The sequence below is a fragment of the Nycticebus coucang genome, chromosome 6, assembly GCF_027406575.1.
Source record: "Nycticebus coucang isolate mNycCou1 chromosome 6, mNycCou1.pri, whole genome shotgun sequence".
NCBI lineage: Eukaryota > Metazoa > Chordata > Mammalia > Primates > Lorisidae > Nycticebus > Nycticebus coucang.
This window is the reverse complement of record NC_069785.1, coordinates 129,359,058-129,383,668: the sequence shown is the minus strand read 5'-3', so window position 1 is coordinate 129,383,668 and position 24,611 is coordinate 129,359,058. Positions and strand designations below refer to the sequence as shown.

At 40.2% G+C, this 24,611-nt stretch overlaps 1 protein-coding gene across 9 annotated transcripts in view; it reads right to left on the bottom strand.

The window, feature by feature from the left end:
- Positions 1–2,729: 2,729 nt before the first annotated feature.
- MSANTD2 (Myb/SANT DNA binding domain containing 2) overlaps positions 2,730–24,611 on the bottom strand; it is a 37,032-nt gene continuing 15,150 nt past the window's right edge. The window contains exons 1-6 of one of the 9 annotated variants that reach the window (XM_053594659.1): positions 19,501–19,910; positions 17,808–17,871; positions 15,308–15,397; positions 11,084–11,183; positions 8,848–8,908; positions 2,730–4,250 (exon numbers count right to left, since the gene is read on the bottom strand). In XM_053594659.1, coding sequence (XP_053450634.1) covers positions 3,398–4,250; positions 8,848–8,908; positions 11,084–11,159 — 990 coding nt within the window. In that variant the 5' untranslated portion in view covers positions 11,160–11,183; positions 15,308–15,397; positions 17,808–17,871; positions 19,501–19,910 and the 3' untranslated portion in view covers positions 2,730–3,397. Of the gene's footprint in view, positions 4,251–8,847; positions 8,909–11,083; positions 15,398–17,807; positions 17,872–19,500; positions 19,911–21,123; positions 21,203–22,207; positions 22,638–24,611 lie in introns of those variants that run through there. The other 8 variants (XM_053594658.1, XM_053594656.1, XM_053594657.1 and 5 more) reach the window with 8 other exon arrangements.

The following is a 24,611-nucleotide window of genomic DNA, read 5'->3' as shown; positions in this document are numbered from 1 at the left end:
TCTTCAAATGTCTGAGCACCGCTCAACCACTGAGCAAAGGCCACCAAGGGCAGAAAACATAACAAATTCCTGGCGCTGCCCGTTCTAGAAGCAGAGTTGTCTGAGGAGAAGAGCAGCCAGGCCTGCTGTATTCCATCGACTCCACACAGTTCTCTGCTGTTTGAACACCGCGTATGGTCCTTGTGCCTACACTGCACAAAGTCTTTCTCCACACAGTGCCCCATAGGCCCTCTCGGCTCCTCTTCCCAGTGTGACTTGCCTGGCTTCTCTTCAAATACCTGCCATGCAGTGGCTTTGAGAATGCCTGTGCAAACTCTAGTTTGCTCATGCAAACCCTGGAATCTAATACTTGCCAACCCGTGGCAGCAAAGGGAACAGGACTAGGTGACTGCCGGTCCCATACCTTTATGCAAACTACAGGCTTGGAACAGCCACGTAGACTGAGTGGACGGGGTGGGGGCTGCTGGATTGGTTTCCCTATCCTATCACACTCAAATGTTTCTTGGCTTTAGTCGAAGTTGCAAACCACCTCTTGTAAGCACCCCTCCTTTGTCTCCAGACCAGAGTTAAGTCACCCAAATAAGAAAATCCTTCCAAGAGAGGTAGAGTACAAAATCTTTTGGTTCTAACCCAGAACATCAAAGAATCTAATCACACATGCTGTGTTCAGCCCTATCAAGTGCTACATAAGGTACAGCCTCAATATTCATTTCCTGCAGCTAACTTTTCCTTCAGAATTCAGATTCCAAATAACGTGCCACATGGGAAGTAAAGCCGCAATCCAGGATCTGTAGGCAGTGAAATGTCTCCGCGTGACAGTTATGGTCTCTTCGGGACTTTTTCACCTCCCAAGAATTTTCCTCACTGTATCTTGTCTCCTTTTCCAATTACTCCTTTCTTCTGACCCTAAGGCAGTCAAGTAATAGCAGGAGTCAGCAGGGCAGCTCCATTACTGTCTGAAAATTTTCACCAAGATGCATTTTAGAACGGACACCACTCTCCTCCTTGGTGTAAAACAAGAACGTTGGCACAGATGTGTGTGTGACTTGGGAACTGCTTATATAAACATGTGTGCAAGAGCTAAGTTCATACGACTTCTTATGTTAGAAGCCTGAATAGCATTAGTGTTTCTTCCAATCATACCTCATTTTATATCTCCAAAGTATTTTCTAATACTGATTCTTACACCTGACTATAGTCTCTCTGTCTTTAAGGCTTCATTAAGGACTAGTCCTTTTCTTGTTTTTAGCAATGCTCATAATTATCTGACAACCTACTTTCTTGTTTTCTAGACTCTTCTAGCCAGAGACTGAATATTCAGCATTTGTTAAGCTGTTTCCTTTGCAAGCTACCAATTCCCAATGCTGGGCTTTTTCCTCTTCCCCCCTCATCCTCACCTATCCCAAGCCAAATGGTGAAAACATACTAGATCTAGTCTTGATGTCTTCTCCATGCCACCAATAGTGGTCCAGCAATGCCCCATTCTGGGTCTAAAACATCCTCATGAAATGTTTCCTAATTGTTCTGCCCCAGCTAAGCAACTAACATCAATGGAAAATGGCAAGCAGAGAAAAAATGCATGAAGCATAATCTTAGTTTTGGGATTGTTCATTGGCAAGCTTTGGGGGATTCTGTGTAGTAGTCCTATTAGTCTTTTCCTACAGCACTTAGCACTGAATACTCTGAGATTATTGTTACATGATGGTCAATGGTGCCTCAGCCTTGAGGACTATAACTCCAAGTTCCAAAGAAGAGAAAACTCACGAGGATTTCCTGAGGGCCCTGCCTACATAACAGGTGCTGCATCCAGACACTCTCAGGGTATTTATACTCTCCCTGAACTAGCACCCATTTTTAGCAGGCACATCAAAAAACAGCCAACTCCACAAATCCAGACTCAAATAACATAAACAAAAGTCATCCCATTGTTATTATAAGATCTCTAGTCATTAGAAAAAAAATATGCGTTAACCAACCAAGGGATTTCAGAATGAGAAAATCACTGATTCGAGACTATTCAGGTTGCAGGAAAAGGACAACTTTTGGTCCACATGCAAATTTATCTCCAGTCATATAGAAAAATGGGGAGAATGATAGCTCTTACCTGGATTTGCAGCCCATTTAGATACCTGAGAGATGCAGGGGAACCATTAAAGATAATCAATCTAACCAGCTCCTGCCACAAGACAAGTAATCCCTGACTACTCCATTAATGAGCTATTCTTAGCCAAGAGTACTAACTTCTAACCAGAGTGGTGGTTGACCTGTAAGAAATCTCTGAAAGATCCAAACACGATAGTTACCTTCCTAATATACTGACACGTTCCAATTTTCTCTCCTACGGATCACGTTTAAAAAACATTTTTTGGATGTTTATATTGGATCCTCATTTTCCTTTTTTAGAGATAGCAAGATGACATCAGTTTTCTACTTGTGCTCCTTGAGAGTGGCTCCTGAATACTAAGTGTAAACGATGAGGACCGTGTCTCTTACAAATTCATGCACTTAGGGTCAGAAGGATTATCCTTGCCATGTTTTACAAAGTGAGATGCCTAATGACCTTTGGTACTTGGCCAAGAAATTAGGACATTGGTCAAAGGGGTATAAAAGTGCAAGAAAGGGAAGCTATGCTGTTTCTTCGGTTCAGTCTGAGCAGTGAAGTCAGGGCACAGCTCCTACTGCTGGTGTGGCCACGCTCTGCTACAAAAAGCTCAACTAGTACGCCAAGAGGCCAGGAATTACTTTAATTTTTTTTTAAAAAGTTGAAACGGCAACACAACCGTAAAGTTGGTACATCACAGAAACAAAGGTCTTTGCAGGCAACACTGATTGGAAATAGCAAAACACTTGGTTGGTGAAAAAAAAATGAAACTCTAAATTATATACAATAGTAGTTAAGGGAGATATTGCAAAACAGTCTTATTTGCTGTGACTCAAGATTTAACTTGCCATTATCTATTGCTTATTTATTCAGGGTTGTAAATATTACTTATAGAGAGATGTGTAAAAACAAAACGTTGTGAAAAAAATACAATTTTCAATTTCATATGAAACTCAAAGTATAAGTTTTGTCCAATATGGAATGTACCTACAATTTGTTTATATTAGGGCTTTAAAATTCATTTAAAAATTGTTTTTTTGTCTTTAAAAAAGAAATAGCTGACCCACCATGCAAGTTCGCTATAAATCTTGCTCGCTCAAAATGAGCATTTTCAGGTAGGGTCTGTTTGTTCTGCCCAGAGTCTGCTACAATTCCTTAGAAGTTGTACTGGCCCCAGTTGTGGAAAGAATTTCCATGAAGAGTCTGATGGCAGCATCTCGATGAGGAACAGTCTGGGTAACGGGAAACAGTGGAGGAGGAGGAGGTAAAAGCCAAAATCCTTATGAAGGATGATATTCAGTTGTTAAATTTTAAGGGGTAGCCAATAGCTTTTTCCAGGCACTCAACTAAAGAGCCAGCAGAAAGAAAATCCCTCTCTACTTCCACAAATTTGATATAGATGGATTTGGGGGAAACACCGGGATCCACAATACAGTTCTGGGACAAAAACCCATTAATACCAACCCAATCTTTGCTGAAGGTTTTGGTATTTGCTTGGAAATGTAAAAATAAGCATTGCTGCAGAGTCCTGACCTCAGCAATCCCGAGGTAGCAATAGATAATTCGGGTGGGTTCTATTTCCACCTGTAATGAGGCTTGTGCTGAAAGGCTTTCCAGGTCAACTTGGCCCTCTTTTCCTGTATCCAGAGAATGCTGCTCCATATGGGGTGACAGGGGTCTCTCAATACATTCTTCATAGCCAATGGCATAAAGGCCGGGGCTTTTAGGAATGCCTCCAGGCAATAAATACTGAACAACATTCCCACCAGTTGGTTTGGAGTGGGCAATGGGTATCCAGTCAATTTCCATGTGTAGCTCCAAGCACCTAGCTTCACTAATAGTGATCTCTAAGAATTTGTAGTAAACGTTTTTCCAGTTCATTTTCTGCACTCGGGTCATAATGATCCGCCCCTCAGGCTTCTCAGAGTTGAAGTACTCCCGAAGTCGCTTGCCGAGAGGCACCTGGGAGCTGATTTCAGCATAATGGTACCGAATATCCTCTTTCCAACGGGTGTTGTAACCAATTCCAAAAATGGCCAGTTTATTAGAAAGATGGAGCCTTGAAAAGTCTGTCCAGCTCTGAAACAGTTCCCACTTCAACTGTACCGATTCCAAAATCTGTACAATATTCTGCATGATGTCTCTCTTCCTAGAAAGAGAAATAAAAGTCAAATTCCTCAGGTGTCTAGAATAGGACAGTCACATGCACTTTCTGTGATGATGGAAATATTCTATCCCTGTGCTATCTAATATGGTACCACTAGGACTTAAAAAGTGGCTAATGTGAGTAAACTGTTATATTTTTAATTGTATTTAATTCAAAATTACATTTAAGCAGCCACATGTAACTAGGGGTTACCATATTAGATGGTGCAGGTGTAGATAGTCATAGTATTAAAATGTGAGAAACATCCACCCCTGGGGAGTGTCTAGGAATTAATGATAAACTACTTTCCATTCCTTCTGTAGCCTTGCTGTATCACATTTAATCAATATTAATACCCCAAACTCCAGGATTTCAGAAATCCAAGAGTGACAGATTTTAAAGTGGCTATTATAATGGCTATCATGGCCTTCAGACCTAACTACCTACCAAAATAAGATGAAGGCGCAGAATTCATAAAAGCATCTGTTAAAAATTAACAGCTTAATTTCTAACCTGGAAACTCAACAAGTCCGATAATGTTGGCCTATAGATGCGTATGGTAGAAAAACACACATGATGACTAAGGGCCTGATACAAAAACAAAATGACATTTTTTATTTGTCTGAAATTTATTACTACTCCCACATTTAAAAGAGCTGTCAGGTTGGCACAGAATTAAGATCTAGAACTCAGATGGAAAAGGTCTACATTAGGCTTAAAGTTGTAAGACTGAAAGATTCAAGATAATGAGTTGAGACTCTTCTAGAAAACCCTTTATCAAGGGAAGCAAAAGTACACTTCAATTTTGACTTGGATTGTTAACAACACAGAAAATGATGGGAAATGCTTAGTCCCCAGGCTGCTTCCCTCATGTACTGTGTGTGTAACGAGGATAAGTAATGACAAGTTTGTTTCTCAACTATAGCAAAACTTTGATATTTGAAGATTGATTTGTTAAATATTAACTTGGCAACAAACGATGACACTCTCCATCAATTCCAGGTTTCACCTACAAAAATAGTCCACTACCACACTCACGCACAATCAAACACAGGCAAGAAAGGAGCATATACGTGCTGACTAGTCAATGGCTTCTTGAAAAGATTTGGAAGGAGCCAGATCCTTGAGGCTGTTCTTTCCCACTCTCATACTTTCTAGGGGGGGAAGAGCTTTTGGAATATTCTGGGGAGTCTTCACACAGCCATTCTCAGTATGTCCTCTTAACTCTCTTTGACCTTCTTTGCAAAATGACAAAGAGCTGATGTTTAGTTATCAGCTGCTTTTTGGAGCCTAAGATTGCCCTGGATTTACCCACTACCATTTAGTTTGTCTTGAAAGCTTCTCAAGCATCAGAGTGGCCATCTAGATGAAATCACTGCATCCTAGGGAGAGATTCTGCTTTCCAGAGGATTACTTTTATAATATGTGATTGTGGGACTTGTGAGGCTAAGATATAGTACTATGTTTCTGCATGGGTCAATACTTTTTTTTTTTTGAGACAGAGTCTCACTTTTAATTGTCTCGGTAGAGTGCTATGGCATCACAGCTCACAGCAACCTCAAATTCTTGAGTTCAAGTGATTCTCTTGCCTCAACCTAGCAAGTAGCTGGGATTACTGGCATCTGCCACAATGCTAAGCTATTTTTAAAGTCAGGGTCTCACTGTTGCTCAGGCTGGTCTCAAACTTGTGAGCCCAGGCAATCCACCCACCTCAGCCTCCCAGAGTGTAGGATTACAAGTCCGAACCACCGTGCCCAGCTCATGGGTCAATCCTTTAAAGGAAAACTTTTTCATAGCCACCATTCTTCCTCGTCCTTGAAATGTTTCCTTGATCTCAGGGAGGACTACACTACGGACCAGGGATAGAGGGCAGAGATTTTTGTGCATTACACTCACTGATGTACCCCGATGCCTGACATACCGTGGTATTGAAAAAATGAGCAGATTAGGTGACTCCTCTTCATGAATGAAGGATGGTGTATTTTACTACAAGTTACATCACCTAGCTCTACTAATCCTGCCTATACCCACAGAGAAGAAAGAAAAATCCCATGCCCAAATTAAGTTATTTTATTTGGTGCTATCATAGCATTGAATCATTAATAGTTCATGTAAAAACTATTGCACTGGAAAATAAATGGCCTATCCAGAACCTTTTCAGAGTCTCTTGCCTTGAGAGCTGAAACCTGAAGAGGCGGCATGGGCCAGACATTTCTGCAGAGCCTGTTGTTTTCTGCCCTGCTGACCTGAGCCTGCAGGCCACGTACTTTCAAGACTCATAGGAAAGTCTTAGAGATATGGAGCACAAGGAGCACAAGACCCAGTTACATAAAGAGCTCCTCCAAATTGTTATATGTCCTGGTTTCTGAAGTTCAAACCACCAGAAAGTTCAAGTGGTTTGAGATTAGTGACACCAATTCTGTGAAGTCTGAGTTCAACCCCAGTTATATCAACTGAAAGTTCTGAGTGGCTGTAAAGGAGAGACAGGACATGTTACTGAAAGAGCAAGTGGTGGTTTTTTTGTTTGTTTTTGTTTTTTTAGACAATAGGGGTTTGAAAGTATGTACTTGTAATAACTCATTTTTTAAAACAATAATCAGTTTCCCTTCCTTTGGTATAATGTCACAATCTTAAAAAGATAACTACTTCCTCCCAAAAAGTATGGGCTCTAACTTATTGACTTAGATCACATTTAACTTTTTTGAGGCACAGAATAGCAGCTACAGTTTGGGGTAACAACTCCTGATCCCTGAACTCTCACTCCCTCCAACAATGTATCCAGATAACATTCAAAATGAAACAAGCATTTGCAAGGGGAGCAGCTGCTGGTGGGGCTCCTGTTGGCCCCTGGTTCTGCTGGCTGTCTACCACAGTTCTATTCCTCCTGCCTCTTTGTCTCCTTTTCCATCATTTGTCAGACATCAAGATCACATGTGTGGAATGAAGCACCCAGGAACAAGTAGGTGCTATGAATGGTCCAAGGTTAACAGGTGAAAAACAAAATGTTCTTTACTCTCTCCGTACATTTGTTTATTTATTTTTTTTTTGAGATAAGAGTCTCACTTTGTCACCCTAGTAGAGTGCCACGGCGTCATAGCACATAGCAACCTGAAACTCTTGGGCTCAAGCAATTCTCTTGCTTCAGCCTCCCGAGTAGCTGGGACTACAGGCGTCTGCCACAATGCCTGGTTATTTTTAGAGACAGGATCTTGCTCTTGCTCAGGCTGGTCTCGAACCTGTGAACTCAGGCAATCCACTCACCTTGGCCTCCCAGAGTGCTAAGATTACAGGCGTGAACCATCATGCCAGGCCTTCTAAATTTACCTTTTAATATACTCTCAACAATTAGATTTAATCAGGGACTTATTTATTTAAAGCTATTAAAAAGAACTATATCAGCCTGGGCAACATAATAAGACCTTGTCTCTATAAATTTTTTTTTTTTTTTTAGACAGTCTCATGCTGTCGCCCCGGGTAAAGCGCTGTGGCATCATCATAACTCACAGCACCTCAATCTCTTGGGCTCAAGACTACAGGTACCCGCCATAATGCTGGCTAGTTTTCCTACTTTTAGTAGAAATGGGGTCTTGCTCTTGCTCAGACCAGTGTCGAATTCCTGAGCTCAGGCAATCTACCCTCCTTGACCTCCCAGAGTGTTAGGATTACATGTGCGAGCCATTGTGTTCAGCCTTACAAAACTTTTTTTAAAAAAAAATTGGCCAGGCACAGTAGGACACACCTGTAGGCCCAGCTACTTGAGAGGCTAAGGCAGAAGGATCACTAGAGCCCAGGAGTTCAGTGCTACAGTGAGCTATGGTCACACCACTGCAACCCAGTGTGGGCAACAAAGTGAGAGCCTTGTTGTCTCAAAAAACAAACAAATAAAAGAACAGCAAACATAATATCACTGGTAACTCCAAGAACTCCCAGGAACTGCGATGTTCTTTCTTTTTTTTTTTTTTTTTTTTGCAGTTTTTGGCCAGGGCCGGGTTTGAACCCACCACCTCCGGTATATGGGGCTTGCGCCCTACTCCTTGAGCCACAGGTGCCACCAGAACTGCGATGTTCTTACAGAAAAGATAATGCTAAACTCTTAGGAGGAAGATCAAGAGGTGTGGACCAGTGGGGAAGACTCTGACCCTGAACTTTCTTAAGACTTTCCTCTAGCAACAGCCTTCTTTTCCAAATGTATAAATAGGTCATCTAAGAGCTTGCTTTTTAATTCCCAAAATAAAGTACTATAAGGAATTTAAGCATCCCACTGGCCTCCTCCCGGTTCATCTAACCCCAGACTCAGCTCAGGTTCCCGTGACTCCTCCTTGTCTCTCACGTAAACATCCAGAAATCTACATCCACACAAGCAAACACCATAAACATGCTTATTTTCATATAACATATTTATTTCTTCTTGATGTATACAAAATTCTCAACATTTTAGATACCCACTGGAAAATGTAAGCTAAGAAAATACCAATAAGTGTCATGCTTCGTTGGTGGTCTGGCTGTCACCTCCATAGCACATCTAACAACCTCCTGACCCTCCCAGCGGTCATTAAACTAGGGCAGACACAGTTTCTGGAAAGGTGAAGCATCTACTTACTGTACTTCTTCAGAAGACTCTTGTTTTATTTTTAATGTTCTCTTTGTGACAGGTATTTCATCTGTAAAGCAAAGATTTTTAAACACATTATATTTTCCTAAGTGATGGCACATGTTTAAGTACCTATATTTACTGCCCATTCCAGCCTCTCCAATGCCAGGCCTCCATTCTGGTGTCAACCTGTCCAATGCCGGATTTATAAATGTAACTCTTACATAATGAGATGCATACATTTATATGCAAGAGCAGAAACCAGCTCCACAAGTATAAAATTCTTCAAGGTCACCAGCGGATTTCTAGCTAGGAGCTTAAAGCTTAATTTCACTGCAAACATGATTTCAAAAGAACAAGAATGAAAATCATTCTGTTCTGTTTAGATTTTTCTGTGTAGGTTTTACAGAGCAATTATTCCTCTAATATCAGGATCAACACATACTACATGGTATTTTTTCCCCCAAAGGTTTGAGTGACTTAACTCTGTATATGGCAAAAACCAATGTTGTAAGATGCCAAAATAATTTAGACTTTGTTACTGTTTTCAATTAAGAGGCAGTGATCACTTGGCATCTGCCCTTTTTATTCTGCTAATCTTTAAGTCCATTTCTCATATACTGTTACTCTTACAGTTTTAAGGCCTCTTTCTTTTCTTTCTCTCTTCCAATTATTAGATATTTTAAAAACAGCATTTGTAAGAAATAGATTAGCATTTAATCCTTTTTAAAAAAATTAACATTTCTCTCTCATCATGAATTGTGTACCAAAAAAAAAAAAAAAACAGTGCCCATGGAGTTTATCTTAAGCGAGGGGAGCACGTGTATACCGCCAATCTGAGCAGTTGCCTGAGTAACTCACTGGGAGATAGAGACATTTACTTATAAGAGAGTACTTGTTACATAACTTTTTTTTCCTTTTTTCTTTTTTAGAGATAGAGTCTCACTTTATGGCCCTCAGTAGAGTGCTGTGACATCACAGCTCACAGCAACCTCTAACTTCCTGGGCTTAGGTGATTCTCTTGCCTCAGCCTCCCAAGTAGCTGGGATTACAGGCGCCCGCCACAACACCGGCTATTTTTTGTTGCAGTTTGGTCGGGGCTGGGTTCAAACCTGCCACCCTCGGTATATGGGGCTGGTGCCCTACCCACTGAGCCACAGGCACTGCCCCGTTACACAACTTGCTGTTTATGTGCAATGGCTGCGGCAGTAACTTGATTAGTACTTCCAAATTATAAAAATCAAAATCAGAGCACTGAATGCAAAAAGAAACAACAACAATAACAACAAAAATCCCTACACATTTACTCTTACTTAGGCCATCCAAGTTCAGATTTGATGTCTAGGAGTTTTATTTTCCATTTTGAAGGACTATGACTGTGCATAAATCGTTCCAGCTAATGTTGGAATGGGATCTCTCAAGAACTTTGAAAGAGTATGATCACTGATACAGTTCAATGTCCTCTTTTCTTAAGATAAATGAACGATTCCTCTCATTTTTTGTTCAGACCAAAGTCTGGGAGGGGACCTTCTCCAAATCATAAATAAAAAAGAAAAGGTATTTGGGATAAATTAAGGAAAAGATAGTTACATCTATGGCAGTTGGGCCAAGAGTCAATACCGTTGGCAATCATCTTAGAACTTGGAGGTGCAGGATAGTTAGAATTGAATAGGATGTTCCCTGTCGCTGAGCTTCTGTGTGTAGCTCAGAATTAAGAATTCTGGGCTCAGCGCCTATAGCTCAGCGGCCAGGGCACCAGCCACATACACCAGAGCTGGTGGGTTCAAATCCAACCTGGGCCTGCCAAACAACAATGACAAATGCAACCAAAAAATAGCCAGGCACTGTGGCAGGCGCCTGTAGTCCCAGCTACTTGGGAGGTTGAGGCAAGAAATCAGTTAAGCCCAAGAGTCTGAGGTTGCTGTGAGCTGTGATGCCACCTCACTCTACCCAGGGCAACAAAGTGAGACTCTGTCTCAAAAAAAAAAAAAAAATGAAGAATTCTGTGTCTTTAGGAATCTTGTTGGTACCCCTATCACTAAACGACCAACACTAAGCACTAGCTGGCACTTTACGGCCAAACCAAGGATGCCTGTATTGTCCCAAATAAAAGGCTACATGTCTTGGAATGACCATTAGTGGGAACAGAACCGGAAGATATCTGCTGGTAGTTAAGTACCAGTGCTCGTATACAAAAGCATATAAATGCACACACACTTAAGTGTCATTTGCATTGGCTTCTTACCCAATTCCTGATCTGTTGGATAGCCATGGAGATCCCGACTGTGGTCTCCCCAGTCCTCCTGTGAATAGTCCTCCATAGTGCTGCCATCTGACTCCAGCTCCTGGTACAAGCCACTACTGTTAATAAGTACAGGCTGGCAGGGCTGAGCATCCCATCCTCCCTGACCAAACACCTGTTCCAACTGTTCAAATGTGTAACTGCTCTTTCTTTTCCCAACACCATGTTCTTTCACCCGACTGTAACACCTGCGAAGGGTCTAAGACACAAAGTCTTGTGTTATTCCTTTAAAGCTGTACTTCCTCTTCCAGGTACGGACCACAGATATTAATTACTATTAGACAGACACAGACAGACAAACAGAGACACATTGTTACAGGAATGCTAGATTTCAAATTCATTATTATATTAGAAAAAAAAATACTATTTAGCATTTATTCAAACATGTTATAATTCAAACAATTATTTTGCAATTAATTATCCATTAAACAACAAGAAACGTTACAACATTATTGCATGTACCCCATACACATACTTTTATACCCCCACCCCCATTTAAAAAGAATAAAGGGGGGGTGGGAAACAAGAAATACCAGCCAGCCAATAGGATGCACACCTGCCACAGAAGAGAGAGAGCTGCTATTGTGCCCAGAATTTGGAAAAAGTGAGGGAAGGGAGGAGAGAAAGAAGAATTTCCCAGAGTGAAGAATGACTTCCTTACTCTTGATTAAGAAGAAATTCAGGGCAAAAACGACTGCCTACACAAATTAGCTAGTAAAACATACTACTTATATAGTCTGTATTTTTTACTAACTTAATCTTTGTAGAAGCTGCTAAAATTTAAAACAGAGGTCAAGTAAATAATGCTACAAATTCCCAATCTCAAGTATCAATTATCAAGAAACAGTATGCTAATACCTCCATCTATAGACAATTTACTAGTCTATACTACCAACTCACATTGCCACAAACCAACAGATAAGGCCAATAATTTCTCCTGGGGGTGGGAAGAACAAGGTAGAGGGGAGTTAAAATTTTTCACTTCTTTTTCTGCCACATGGTACACAGCAATAACATGCAATCCACACATAAACCCTAATCACCTTCCACTACTCTTCCATTTTCTGCAAGGTTTCTATTTCTAAGACATATTTCTCATTATTAGCCCAGTTTCCTGAGTGTAATGGTATATCCTGTGCCTGCTTTTTTCTTTGTGGAGACAGAGTCTTACTTTGTCACCCTCAATAGAGTGCTGTGGAGCCATAACTCACAGCAACCTCAAATTCTGGGGCTCAAGCAATCCTCTTGCCTCAGCCTTCTATGTAGCTGGGACTACAGGAGTCTGCCACGATGCCCAGCTATTTTTTTTTTTTCTTTTTAGAGACCAGGTCTTGTTCTTGCTCAGACTGGTCTTGAACTCCTGAGCTCCGCCAATCTGGCCCGGTTCAGCCTCCCAAAGTGGTAAGATTATAGGCATGAGCCACCCATGCCCAGCCCTTGTGCTATTTTCTATTTCAAATGATAAACCAAGAATTTAAGTCCCAGCTTCCAAATTTAGTTTAGCTACATTCAGTCACTATATTATCTCTTTCTCCGTTTGTTATTTATACTTTCTCTTCTATTTTCCCGAGTTTCACTCTAAGAATTTTCTCCAGAGACAAGACCCCTTTTCCTTAGTGCCTCCCAAATACTTTCTAACTCAACTGTGCAAAGCCAGTTCAGCTCAGACTTAATATATACGCATTTCTCCTCATGTGAGATTACTTTCCATAAGCCAAAATATTAACCCTTCTCACCAAACTAAAACAACTCTTAACATCTTTATAGAGCCTCCATGAAAGTTCAGTATCTTTAAATCGCAGCTGACAATCTATAAGATACTCTATCAAATATTTTGTAAATCTGACCCTTGAGGCCAGAGATCCAGATGGGTAAAAAGAATAATAAAGCACACCATATGATGATCTTCCTCACACACAAACAGAGCCGTGATCAGAGCCTCCCACCCTAAAGCCAGCCTGCCTACCCCCTGCAGAAGCACCTGCTTCCTTCTCCCTTTCTCTAGATCTCTTCTGGGGGGGCTCAAATGAGGCCTCAGAGAACTGAGGTTTCCAATAATACAATCTCTTCAAAAGTGCTTCTTCCTTCTATTTATAAAGGACAGTCACAACTACATAAGACAAAACTTCCCAGAACAAACCAGAAACACGAACTTGGGAAACACGTGTCACGGGTAAACCTTCCAACAGAAGGAGACAAATCCTCACAGTAGGTCCCATTTAACTTCTACAGATTCCCTTTTCCCAGTGCCCTCTGCCCTCCTTGCAGGGATTGGAATTTAAATTGCAAACAACTCCTGACAATTTATTTTTATCTCACAATGTCTAGTTTCTGCCTCCAAGAACACCCCAACCACTCTTTTCAACTCCTCCAAGGACCGTAAATGGACAGTCCCAACCATGCCCCTTTCACCCTTCCAAGGCCATAAATGGAGAAGGAGACCAGGCCACTGCCCACTACTTACTGACGGCCTAGAGAAAAGCATCCAGCACACAAAACAGCCCATCAGCTTTTACCCCGAGTGTTATTACAAAACTCAGGGAATAAAACTAACGTTCCTTTGAAGAAAGGTACCACACTTACCAGGCATAAGCAAAGCCACTAGTCTTTGGTGAAATACATGGTGGGAAGCCACAGACTCTTATTCTCTTTGAAACCATAAAATTGAACTTATGTAATTGTGAATAAGGAAACTAGTAGTAGACATGGGAGAATACTGGTATATTTTATATTTCATCAAAGGAGGCTGACAGATCTTGCCGCCTCTTATTTTGTGTACTTTTGTAATACGCTTTTACAGTGCAATATGCTGATCTGTAAAATATCCACCAGGTTTCTAAAGATGTTTGGTAACTTATAAACCCGTGATAGGAATCTGATGTATTGAAATAATATTAGAAAGATTTCCAAATTGACTTTAACTCTCTCAAGATATAAATACGCTGAAGAGGTAACTTCTGGGTTCAGTAAAGACCATAGATCCAAGGAGAGGCTGTTTAAATAGGACACATCAACTAGGAAAAAAAAGTAAGAACTCAAACATCAGTTTGACTGCTACTATAACAAACAATGGGATTTAGTTAAACTCGATAGAATTTAGAGATGGATAGAAAGGACCCATAGAGACCATAATAAATCAAAAAAGGTTATGCTTTCCACACTCTAAATGCTTAACCAAGGCATATAATTAAAAGACTGCGTGTCTGTGTCAACAGCCCCGAATAAACCAACTTAAAAGCAAACTCTAAATCTGAGATTACAATAAAGCCCCTGAATCCAGGACAAACAGAAGTCTCACCTCCCATTTCAGACAGCTACCAAATCCAACAAGAGCCTTACTCTGGCCTTCACAGAGAGCCACAGCCCAGTCAACACAAAAACCTTGCTTCCCTTCCTTCTCCTCCTTCACTCATTTTGGAAATCTATAGTAACTTAAGCTAAAAATGAAGATCTTGGGGGGAAATTTGCTTAAAATTATTAAAAACTACTCACAAGTAAAAATAATCATTTGCCTTGCTGTCAGAAATTTCCCTGGTAAATGGATGTTAAGTTTCTGTGCCCTCCCTGGAATAAGAGCTGAGAGGTAATACTATTTCTTGAATGAAGCCGTAGGGACAGAGGCCAGGAGGAGCCAAGAAAATCTGGACAGGAGAACTGAAGCACAAGTGACACCTGGATCAGGCGGGCAAACCAGAGGAGTTCAGGAGTATTTGATTTGGAAGAAATGCCAGGTAAATGCTTCCTAAATCCACCAGGCCAGGTGCTTACTGACTACAAAAAGGAAAGAACCAGAGACAAGATCTGAAAGATGTCCCATTACCAAAGCGGGGGTGGGGGTGGGGTGGGGGGTGTGGGAGTAAGATGGCTGACAACTGATCATTTATAGGACAGAGGGGAAAGTTTTGCCAAGTTTAATATTAGAGTAAAAGGAAACGAGAGAATAAAAAGATGACATTCATTGTGGATGAATGCATGGGGAGTCTACGGGGGAGGGGGTCAGGTGAACAAAGGCAGGGGTTTTAGATTGGCAGGATTGGGGGTTTAACGGCAGCAATGCAGAGAAAGACCCGGGGTTACAGTACACGTAACATTAAATACAGTGCACAATGCAGCTATCTTGCCAAAGTAAGTAAATCCAGTATTGGGTTGTATAAGCAGAGGAATCACATGTAAGCTATGGAGGTGGCTCTTCCTCTCTATTCAGCACCGGTGAGGCCACAGCTGGAGCACAGCATTCAGTTCTGGGCATCGAACCAGCTACAAGAGAGGGAAATTGTAGAGTTCAGAAAAGGGCAAATAAAATAATGAAAGGCTTGGAAAATAAGGTCTATAAAGCAGGGCCAGTGGTTTCGTCAAAGCCCTTCCTGACATTATCTAAGGGACTTTTGGGGTGAGATTAAAGTTTCTTTTACTTCACTGTCCTCCAATCCCACCTCTGACCTTCAGGAAGTGGGAAGAATTACCTTCCTCCCTGGTACGGCCACGTAGGAAGCAAACTAAATAAATCACAAGGGCATGTGCCAACCAATCCCACTACTGGCTCAGTAATTTTCTCAAAATTTGCCCCATTTCATACAATCATAAAGTAATTACCACAAGAAAACCACTGTTGTAGCTAATGGACCGTAGGGAAAGGAAGGACAGAAATAAGGCGTAACAGCTGTATAAACGTGCTGTTTAGAAAACACGGGCTTGATCAGTCTAAGAAGTCAGATGAAACAGTCAATCTGCAGGGAGGACAGCTTAGTTATAATAGCAGGAAACAATGTTATCAGAAAAAACAAGCAGTGAAACAGATTTTCAAATATAGGTGTCAAACTGGCCATACTACAAATGCATTAACGTAGTTATTATCTTAATCCACTGCCAACTAATTGATAAATTTTGAGATTCCTTTCACCCAAATACACTTATTTGCAAAGAAAGCCTTAAAAATTATATATTATACTCCACAAAAGATGGGGAAATTACACTAGCAGTAACCCTTCAGTGACTTATTTTCTTATATGACTACTAATACCTCAGATTAAAGCAAGTATGTATTTTGAAGCAACAAAAGTCTGTGAAATAGATCTTTCTTCTTCCTGTGAAGTTAGAGCTTTTTTAACTGGCATAAATGATTGCTCTTGGTTAACTGAAGCAATAAGACAAAACCAAGTGTATTTTAATATCTTTAAGACTCAGGGCGGCACCTGTGGCTCAAGGAATAGGGCGCCGGCCCCATATACCAGGGGTGGCGGGCTCAAGCCTGGCCCCAGCCAAAACTGCAAAAAAAAAAAAAAAAAAAAAAAATCTTTAAGACTCAAAATTTCTCTAATTAGCTGTATTTCATTACTGTGAACATAAAAGAAAACAATCTTAAATAGCAAACATAAGCCAAAAAACACATTTCTGCACACAGTAATAGCAATGTTAAGAATGTAGTGTAAATTCCTATACATATCCTCGGACACAGAACTGCAATGATTAGGAAGTCACCTAAGGTAAAATCCATTTGGGGCTAGAACTTTTAGTACCTACTTCTTAGGTTATACATATAGTATCTAACAAACTGACTTGCCATTAACTTAAATTCCTTAAAACCAGCCAAATAAAAAAAATTCAACAAAAGAAAATCAGAAAGAAAAATGTATCAAACCTCTGTCAACTCCCCCAGTTCTTAGTACTACAGAGCCAAGTTTTGGCAAGTAAAACAATCTTTTTATACTTAAATCTTTTGCTTTTCCTTTTTTTCTCCAGGGCAGAGGTTCTTAACCTTTCTGGCTCCCATGTACAACCTGTTCCATACAGTTTCAAGGGGGCACATAAACTCACTACAGAGCCATGCAAGAACATCAGGTTAAAAGATTCTTGCTCTATATTATGTAGTTTTTTTCTTCCAAAAAAGACTATAATATATATTAGTCTGAAACTCTAAAACATGGAAGACTTAATAGGCCTTTACAAGAGATTCTGAAGACTGGAACAAGCAGGCTGAGTACAGTTAACCAGTCTGCTCAGTAGCCTGCTCATTTAAATGAAGCAGCATTAATATTTTCTTTTCTTTTCTTTTTAGAGACTGAGTCTCACTTTGTTGGCCTTGGTAGAGTGCTGTGGCGTCACAGCTCACAGCAACCTCCAACTCCTGGGCTTAAGCGATTCTCTTGCCTCAGCCTCCCAAGTAGGTGGGACTACAGGTGCCCACCATAACGCCTGACTATTTTTTGTTGCAGTTTGGCCGGGGCTGGGTTTGAACCTGCCACCCTCGGTATATGGGGATATTGCCCTACCCAGTGAGCCACAGGTGCCACCCCACTAATATTTTCTTTAAGAGGTAAATCCCCTGTTTCTTGAAGGAAATAATTTCTATCAGTAAAAAAGGATATGAAGATATCACATTACTCTTTACAAAAATATAGCACTCTTTTCCTTCTGCTGGGAAAGAAATCTTTTTTTTTTTTTTTTAGATAGGGTCTCACTTTGTCGCTCTGGGGTTGAGTAAAATGGAGTCATACTGCACAGCAATCTCAAACTCTTGGGCTCAAGTGATCCTCTTTGGCTCAGCCTCCCAAGTAGCTGGGACTACGGGCACCCACCACAACACCCTGCTAGTTTTTTTCAAAGACAGGGTCTCCCTCTTGCTAGACTGGTCTCCAACTCCTGAGCTTAAAAAATATACCTGCCTCACCTTCCCAGAGTGCTAGGATCACAGGCGTGGGCCACTACATCCGGCCAGGCAAGAAATCTTTTTTCTGAAGTGATAAATAATATTAAAACATTCATTAGTTATGCTGATTATCTGGTCTAATTGTACTACACAGTATTTAATCATTCCTTATCTGACTGACTTTATAAATATGGATGCTAGTTGCTACTAAGTTAACAACTTAAAACAGGGAGAGCCATTCGTCTAGAAACAAGTATAGGAAAGTGACTGACTGCCTTCCTTCCTTAGCAGTCTCTGTGACTAAGCTCTCCCATCTTCCAGTTTTAACACTGCCTAATGACTGGAGGGTCTCACAAGAATAGACAATGTCTACATTAATTCAGTACTTAACCCAATGGGATCACAGTCTGATCTGTTACTCTATTAGAACTGTTCACATTATATAACCAATGTCATCTTAATAACTAAGAATGGTCCTCAAACCCTGTCCTTGATTCATCTGACTTCCCTGCAACACTTGTTCTTTTTCAGCACCAATCCATATCACTATCCTTGCTAGGTTGTTTTTTGAGATGGAGTCTCACTTTGTCACCCTTGGTAGAGTGCCATGGCATCATAGCTCACAGCAACCTCAAACTCCTGGGCTCAAGTAATCCTCTTTCCCTCAGCCTCACGAGTAGCTGGGACGATGGGTGCCTACCACGACACCCAGCTATTTTGAGAGATGGGGGGTCTCACTCTTGCTCAGGCTAGTTTTAAACTCCTGAGCTCAAGCAATCCCCCTACCTCAGCCTCCCAGAGTGTGAAATTTCTCTTCATAAAAATTTCCGTAACATATTAGTCCATTGGGGATGAGTGGAGCTGGCCAATACTGTAACTGCAAACCAGGCTCCAACTTTTAAAACATTATGGACAGGCTGAGTACAAAAGAACCTTAAAGATCATCCAGTCCAACTTCCTTACTTAACAAATGAGGAACTAAGGTCCAAAGATAAGTAAGGATTACTTGCAAAGGGCTTTGGCATAGGAAAATTACAAAATCACACTCCCAAGATATTAATGTTTCCTAAGAAAGCTGTGAGGTAGCAATTCTGTCTACCTTGTTTGTCTCTATTCTCCTGAGCCTAGACTAGGGCCAATCACGTAAAAATTATTTCAATATGTATTTATTAAATAAATAAAGCTAGTTTTAAAATAGTAAATCACTAGCAAGAGGATCAACTTTTTTTTTTTTTAAGAGATAGGGCCTTTGCTCTGTTGGCTAGGTTGGAGTGCAGGGGTGTGATCACAGCTCACTGCAGCCTCAAACTCCTGGGCTCAAGTGACCCTTTTGCTCCAACTTCCCTAGTAGCTAGGTCTACAGGCATGCACCACCACACCCAGTGAATTTTCTGTTTTTATTTTTTATTTTTTGTAGAGACCAGATCTTGTTGGCTGTCCGAGGCTGTTCTTAAACTTCTGACCTCAAGCAACTCTCTGCCTCAGACTCCCAAAGTGCTGGGATGACCAGAGTGAGCCATCAGGCCTCGGTTAAATTTTTCTTATCAAAGAAAATCAGAAAGCTTGTCATTTAACCATATAGAATGTATTTATAAAATCAATAAGTCTTGGTAGGTAGGGCTCCTGTAACCTTTTGAAAAAAGCAGGAGCAGAAAAGGTATAAAATATAGAAACAGCTGTGATTAACAAAGCAGAAAAGCTATGTGTAAAATACCTATTATCCTTGTAATAGCTTTCGGGAGGAGGGGGTCACCTGCCAAAGGAAGAAGCTCTGCGGCCCCGTCCAAATTTTATTTCCACACCTTAAAATTAAACAAATAAAAAAATTGAAGAATATAAGGTAACTCTAAAGATAGAAAGGGAAAAAGACTCATTTCCTGACTCTGACAACATCAGACAGGATGACCACCGCAGACAAAGAGATCTTACCTCTCTGGAGCCTCAGGCTTTGTGGGGAACTGTCCAGGACTGAACGCTATCAGCTGGCACTTCATTCTGAATCTGGCTATCAATGACTCAGCCACTTTGGGTTTATAACTGATCAAAACTCTCTTCATGAGATGAGATTCTTGCATAGAATATAAAACTCAGGAAATTTTGATTCTCAACCAATACCAAGTTCTAAAGTTTTCTAGGTACCTTATCTTGCCCATACAGATTACTAAGGAAAAAAAAAAAAAACCTTCAAGGAGAACAATATTGTCAAAACCAAACATCTGTGATGACTCGAGGAACTAAATTCATGGAACCATAAAACTTTTAACCCTATGTTTCATGTACTCCACAAGGGCACTCGTACAATTAACTCGCATTAGCAGCACTCATGGTATCTATGTTCCTGTGTAAGAGCTTCTTTGGGACATAAAAATCCTTCTAGATGCGTAATTCTCAAGTGCTTCTCTATTTAGAACGAAGCAGACCAAAAACTTAGGGTATACTGAATTACTTATTTCAGATAGAAGCAACAATAGGTAGCTACCCTAGGCAGTAACACTATTTATCTAGAATTCCTCCTCACCCGAATGGGCGGAATCAGTTGTTGGCTGGGAACTGACTTGGATTAAAGGTTATTTTCATCTGACCTCCTATCTCATCTCTGAAGTTGCTATGTCAGTATCTCTTTGAATCATTTTCTCAGTTCTTCACACCTTGGGGCACCACTTCCAAGTGGTATTCAGATACATTAAAAATGTTATTAACTTCCATTAGTATGTGGTATCTAACCAACACATTCAAGAAAACTATCTAAAATTATTTCTGGCATGGCAGAAGAGAACTGATCATTTTTAAAGGCCTCCTAAACACCCTCCAATATGAACTTATTGTTCCACAAACAACCATATCTAAACATTAAGAACCTCTATCCCCCCCTGCACGCTCCCATCAGACACACACACACACAGAGGACCAAAAAAAAAGAAAAACCAAAAACCCACACAGCTTTATCATTACATCGTATTGCTTCCCAAATGCAAAAGTATGGGCATCTTTTATTCACAAGACCAATGTTTAAAAGGGAAACTGTCCAGAGCAGTTGTTTCCCCTTAAATAACAGACCACTTTATTCTTTTCATAAGCTGACCATGTGATTCTCTCAGTTTTATAGTTATTTTCTTACTAAAAACTACCATCTATAATGCAAAGACAACCTATAATAGAGATGTTTTCCATTAGTAAATGTTACACGGTTATAAAAAAAAGAATACTGACATCGAGATAAAATACAAAAACTAATATTAGAAATCTTTCATCAAGACATTTGGGTACAAACATTAAGTCAAGATAGAGTCAATTGTGAAAAATGGAAAGATTGAAAAAGAAATTTTTTTGCACTTACACAGTGTAAACTACAGGTCATAAATGCATGAAAAGAACACATCTTCATATTCCGACACATAACCATTTATATGAAAAACCTGAAAATAAGCATTTTAAAAGTTTATTATAAAGCAACTATCCTTGGGTGACCTGAACTTATTTAGGAAGGTTTTAGAAAGAAATATAGGTATTATAACATTATTTTTATAGCTTATTTGGTAAGATTTTTATGTTTCATTCTTAGCTTTATGAGGATTGCTAAGAAAGCCACATGAAAACATCTCCACCTTCTACAAATGCCAAACATTTTCCTTACATGGCTCAGCGTGCTGTGGAATGAAGGTGAAACATAACTACCATTTCCTGAGTGCGCTGAGATTTGGACCAAGTAATTTACATTGTCACATCTACTAATAATAATGTTAAAAGAGTGTGTCCTCAGAAACAGACACGGAGGAGACTGTCCATGACGTTTACTGGGAAGGTCTTGGGAACCACACTTAGGGAGACTTAGCAGCAGGGCTGGGCAGAGAAAGTTACAGAACAGCTGCAGCAGAGACCTCTGCTGATCCTACAGTGTGGTAGGGAACTGGGTGACCCTTCAGAGTTGCCCTCAATCGAGGCGATGAGGCTGGACCTTTGTATTTCAGCACTGACCAGGCATTAGTTTCAGCTGCCATCAGACAAGGGGCCTCACCTAGAGTGAGACTGTTCCCCTGAGCAAAGGGAAATTCATAAGAGGAATTCAACTAGAAGCCTCGGTCAAGGTTTCTAGCAGCTGGGGGAGTAGTATCTCATTCCTGGAGGATGGATCTGGGCACATCACGTGTATTTGGGAAGACATATGGTGCACCCCTATTTTGCAGATAAGAAAACTAAGACAGAGAAAGTAAGAGTTTATCCAAGGTCACGATGGCACTGTCTTTTAATGTAAATTCATCTTTGGTTTCAAACCTAGAACCTGGTTTCTCTTCAGGAAACACTGAAAATTATGGAAAGCCACTGTATTTACCTTTTTGCCATAGCTGCTGGGAAGCTCAGAGCTTATTTTAATCTTTAGCTTAAGTAACCACATTTACCCTGGTTACTGCTACACACCCTGCAATTCTGATTTATTCCTCATTCTATTTTTTAGCTTTCTCGGTTTGCTAACACATTTTTATATATTTAAATTATACATTAGAAAACAGTCCAACTCATCCCCATCATCTGTCTCTGAGAACCCAAACCAATTACATATTAGGAAACAATGGCAGGTACACAGTAAGGGACATTCCAGGGTCTCCTTCATCTTGACCTGCTTTTACTGTCAAAAAGTAATTCTACTTTGTAAATGTTTCCCCCTTCGTAATTCAAACTTACTTCTTGCAAGGAGTTGGTAGTCCAATAAATGCCACCATTTATATAGTCTCGAATGAATGGCTGAATGGATCTTCTACAATGTGTTTCCCACACTTATTTTAAATTCTTCCTTAGGACTTCCAAATCAATGTTTCTCCTTGTGTTTTGTAATCTTAGGAAACCCTGAATTATCTGCAAGAATTTTAAAAATCTGTTTTCATTTCAATGATAAGAAACATACATAAGCATAACGATATCCATCTGGGCGTTACTATATTATTTTAGTATTCCATTTATGACTTGATGATTATACTTTTGCCAAAAGCTATACTTCAACTGTCAAAATTTAATAAAGTGAGCTGATCGGGAGGCGATATATAACCAGTTGGTTAAGAAAAGCATGGGTTCCAGAGTATGACTGTGTGGTCTACGGAGCCACCATCTTGGGTAAGATTTTTATGTTTCATTGTGGTATTAGACAAATTAATCTCTGTGCCTTAATTTCTCCATCTGTAAGGTGGAGTAACGGTACCTCCATCACAGATTTGTTGGGAGCGTTAAATGAAATGGAGCATTTAAAAGTGTCTGCCTAATTGCTTGTGCTCAATAAATGTTAGCCATCGTTAATATTACAAAAATGATACAGTCACACCATATGGAAGCTAAGGGCCTTATGAAGAAAGGTTAGTTCAAATAGAAAAAAGTAGCGGCAAAGTGTTCTGTCACAAGGCACAACATGGATAGGAGTAACAGGTGAGAATAACATACTCAAAAGAACCTTAGAAGGCAATCAGTGTCACGGGCATGTTGGGAAAAGCAAGTAAGTTTCAGCTAAACCACACCATCCAAAATAGGAAAGGAATGCTAACTTGACTTTTAATTTTTCATTTTATTAGCACTTAAAACACTTCATAACACTGTGTTTGATAACAAGTGAGCTCTATAGGTAAAAGGAGTGCATTCCTAGATGTAAGTTTGTACATATTAAATAACATTGTTACACACTTTTGCCTCCACATTATTCAAGTTTCAGAAACATTAGGCCATATCATCACAGCTTCTTCAACTTTTCTGCTCAGATCTTCTATTCGTAAAAGCCAATTAGTTAATCATCTTCAAAGATTATAGTCTTGGCAAGAATTTGATGACCAACATACTGATATGTCAACCGACAGGGAAAAGGGGATCTTAACCACCCATCTACAGGGAGGAGGCCTCACTCACTGGACAACCAGTTTATCAGAAGCAGGAGGCAGGCAAAACTCAGCGTGAAGAGAAATTAATAGAAACAAGGAGTATATGAATGATACACACATTTTCTCAGAGTTTGACAGAACAAAAAGTGTATGGATCTCTAATTCCTTTTTTGCACAAAAATTTACTAGAATTAAATTCAAATCAGATTTACCATTACCACTTCTTGAAAAATAACATTTCATGGATATGTGGTTATACTGTAATAAATTAAAAATTTTTTCCCTTAATTTTGTAAAGTTATAAAAGGAAAAAAAAGCATTTTAATTGTTCTAAACTGGCAACTGATTTCTTTTTTTATTTTGCCTTTTTTTTTTTTTTTTTTTGCTACAGTTTGGCCAGGGCCGGGTTAGAACTCCCCGCCCTCGGCATATGAGGCCGGTGCCCTACTCGCTGAGCCACAGGCACCACCTGGCAACTGATTTCTGAAAGCCCAACTATGTTTCTCTGTATAAGAGGACATACCTGGTTTTGCTCAAGACTGTACCTTTAGGATCTGTATAGTATGTGGTTCAATAGCAGCGCTCATTAACTAATAAGTGAATGAATAATAAGAATGTAACACTTTGTTGCTTCATGGTGCAAACCTCAATGACAACCGAATAAATACAAAGGCATAATGTAAAATCATGTAAACCATTCTTTTTTTTTTTTTTCAGCTTTTGGCCAGGGCTGGGTTTGAACCCGCCACCTCCGGTATATGGGACTGGGTCCCTACTCCTTTGAGCCACAGGCGCCGCCCAATCATTCTTTTTTTTTGAGACAGAATCTGTTATCACCCTCAGTAGAGTGTTGCGGTGTCACAGCTCACAGCAACCTCAAACTCTTGGGCTTATGTGATTCTCTTGCCTCAGCCTCCCAAGTAGCTGGGACTACAGGCACCTCCTACAATGCCCAGCTATTTTTTTGTTG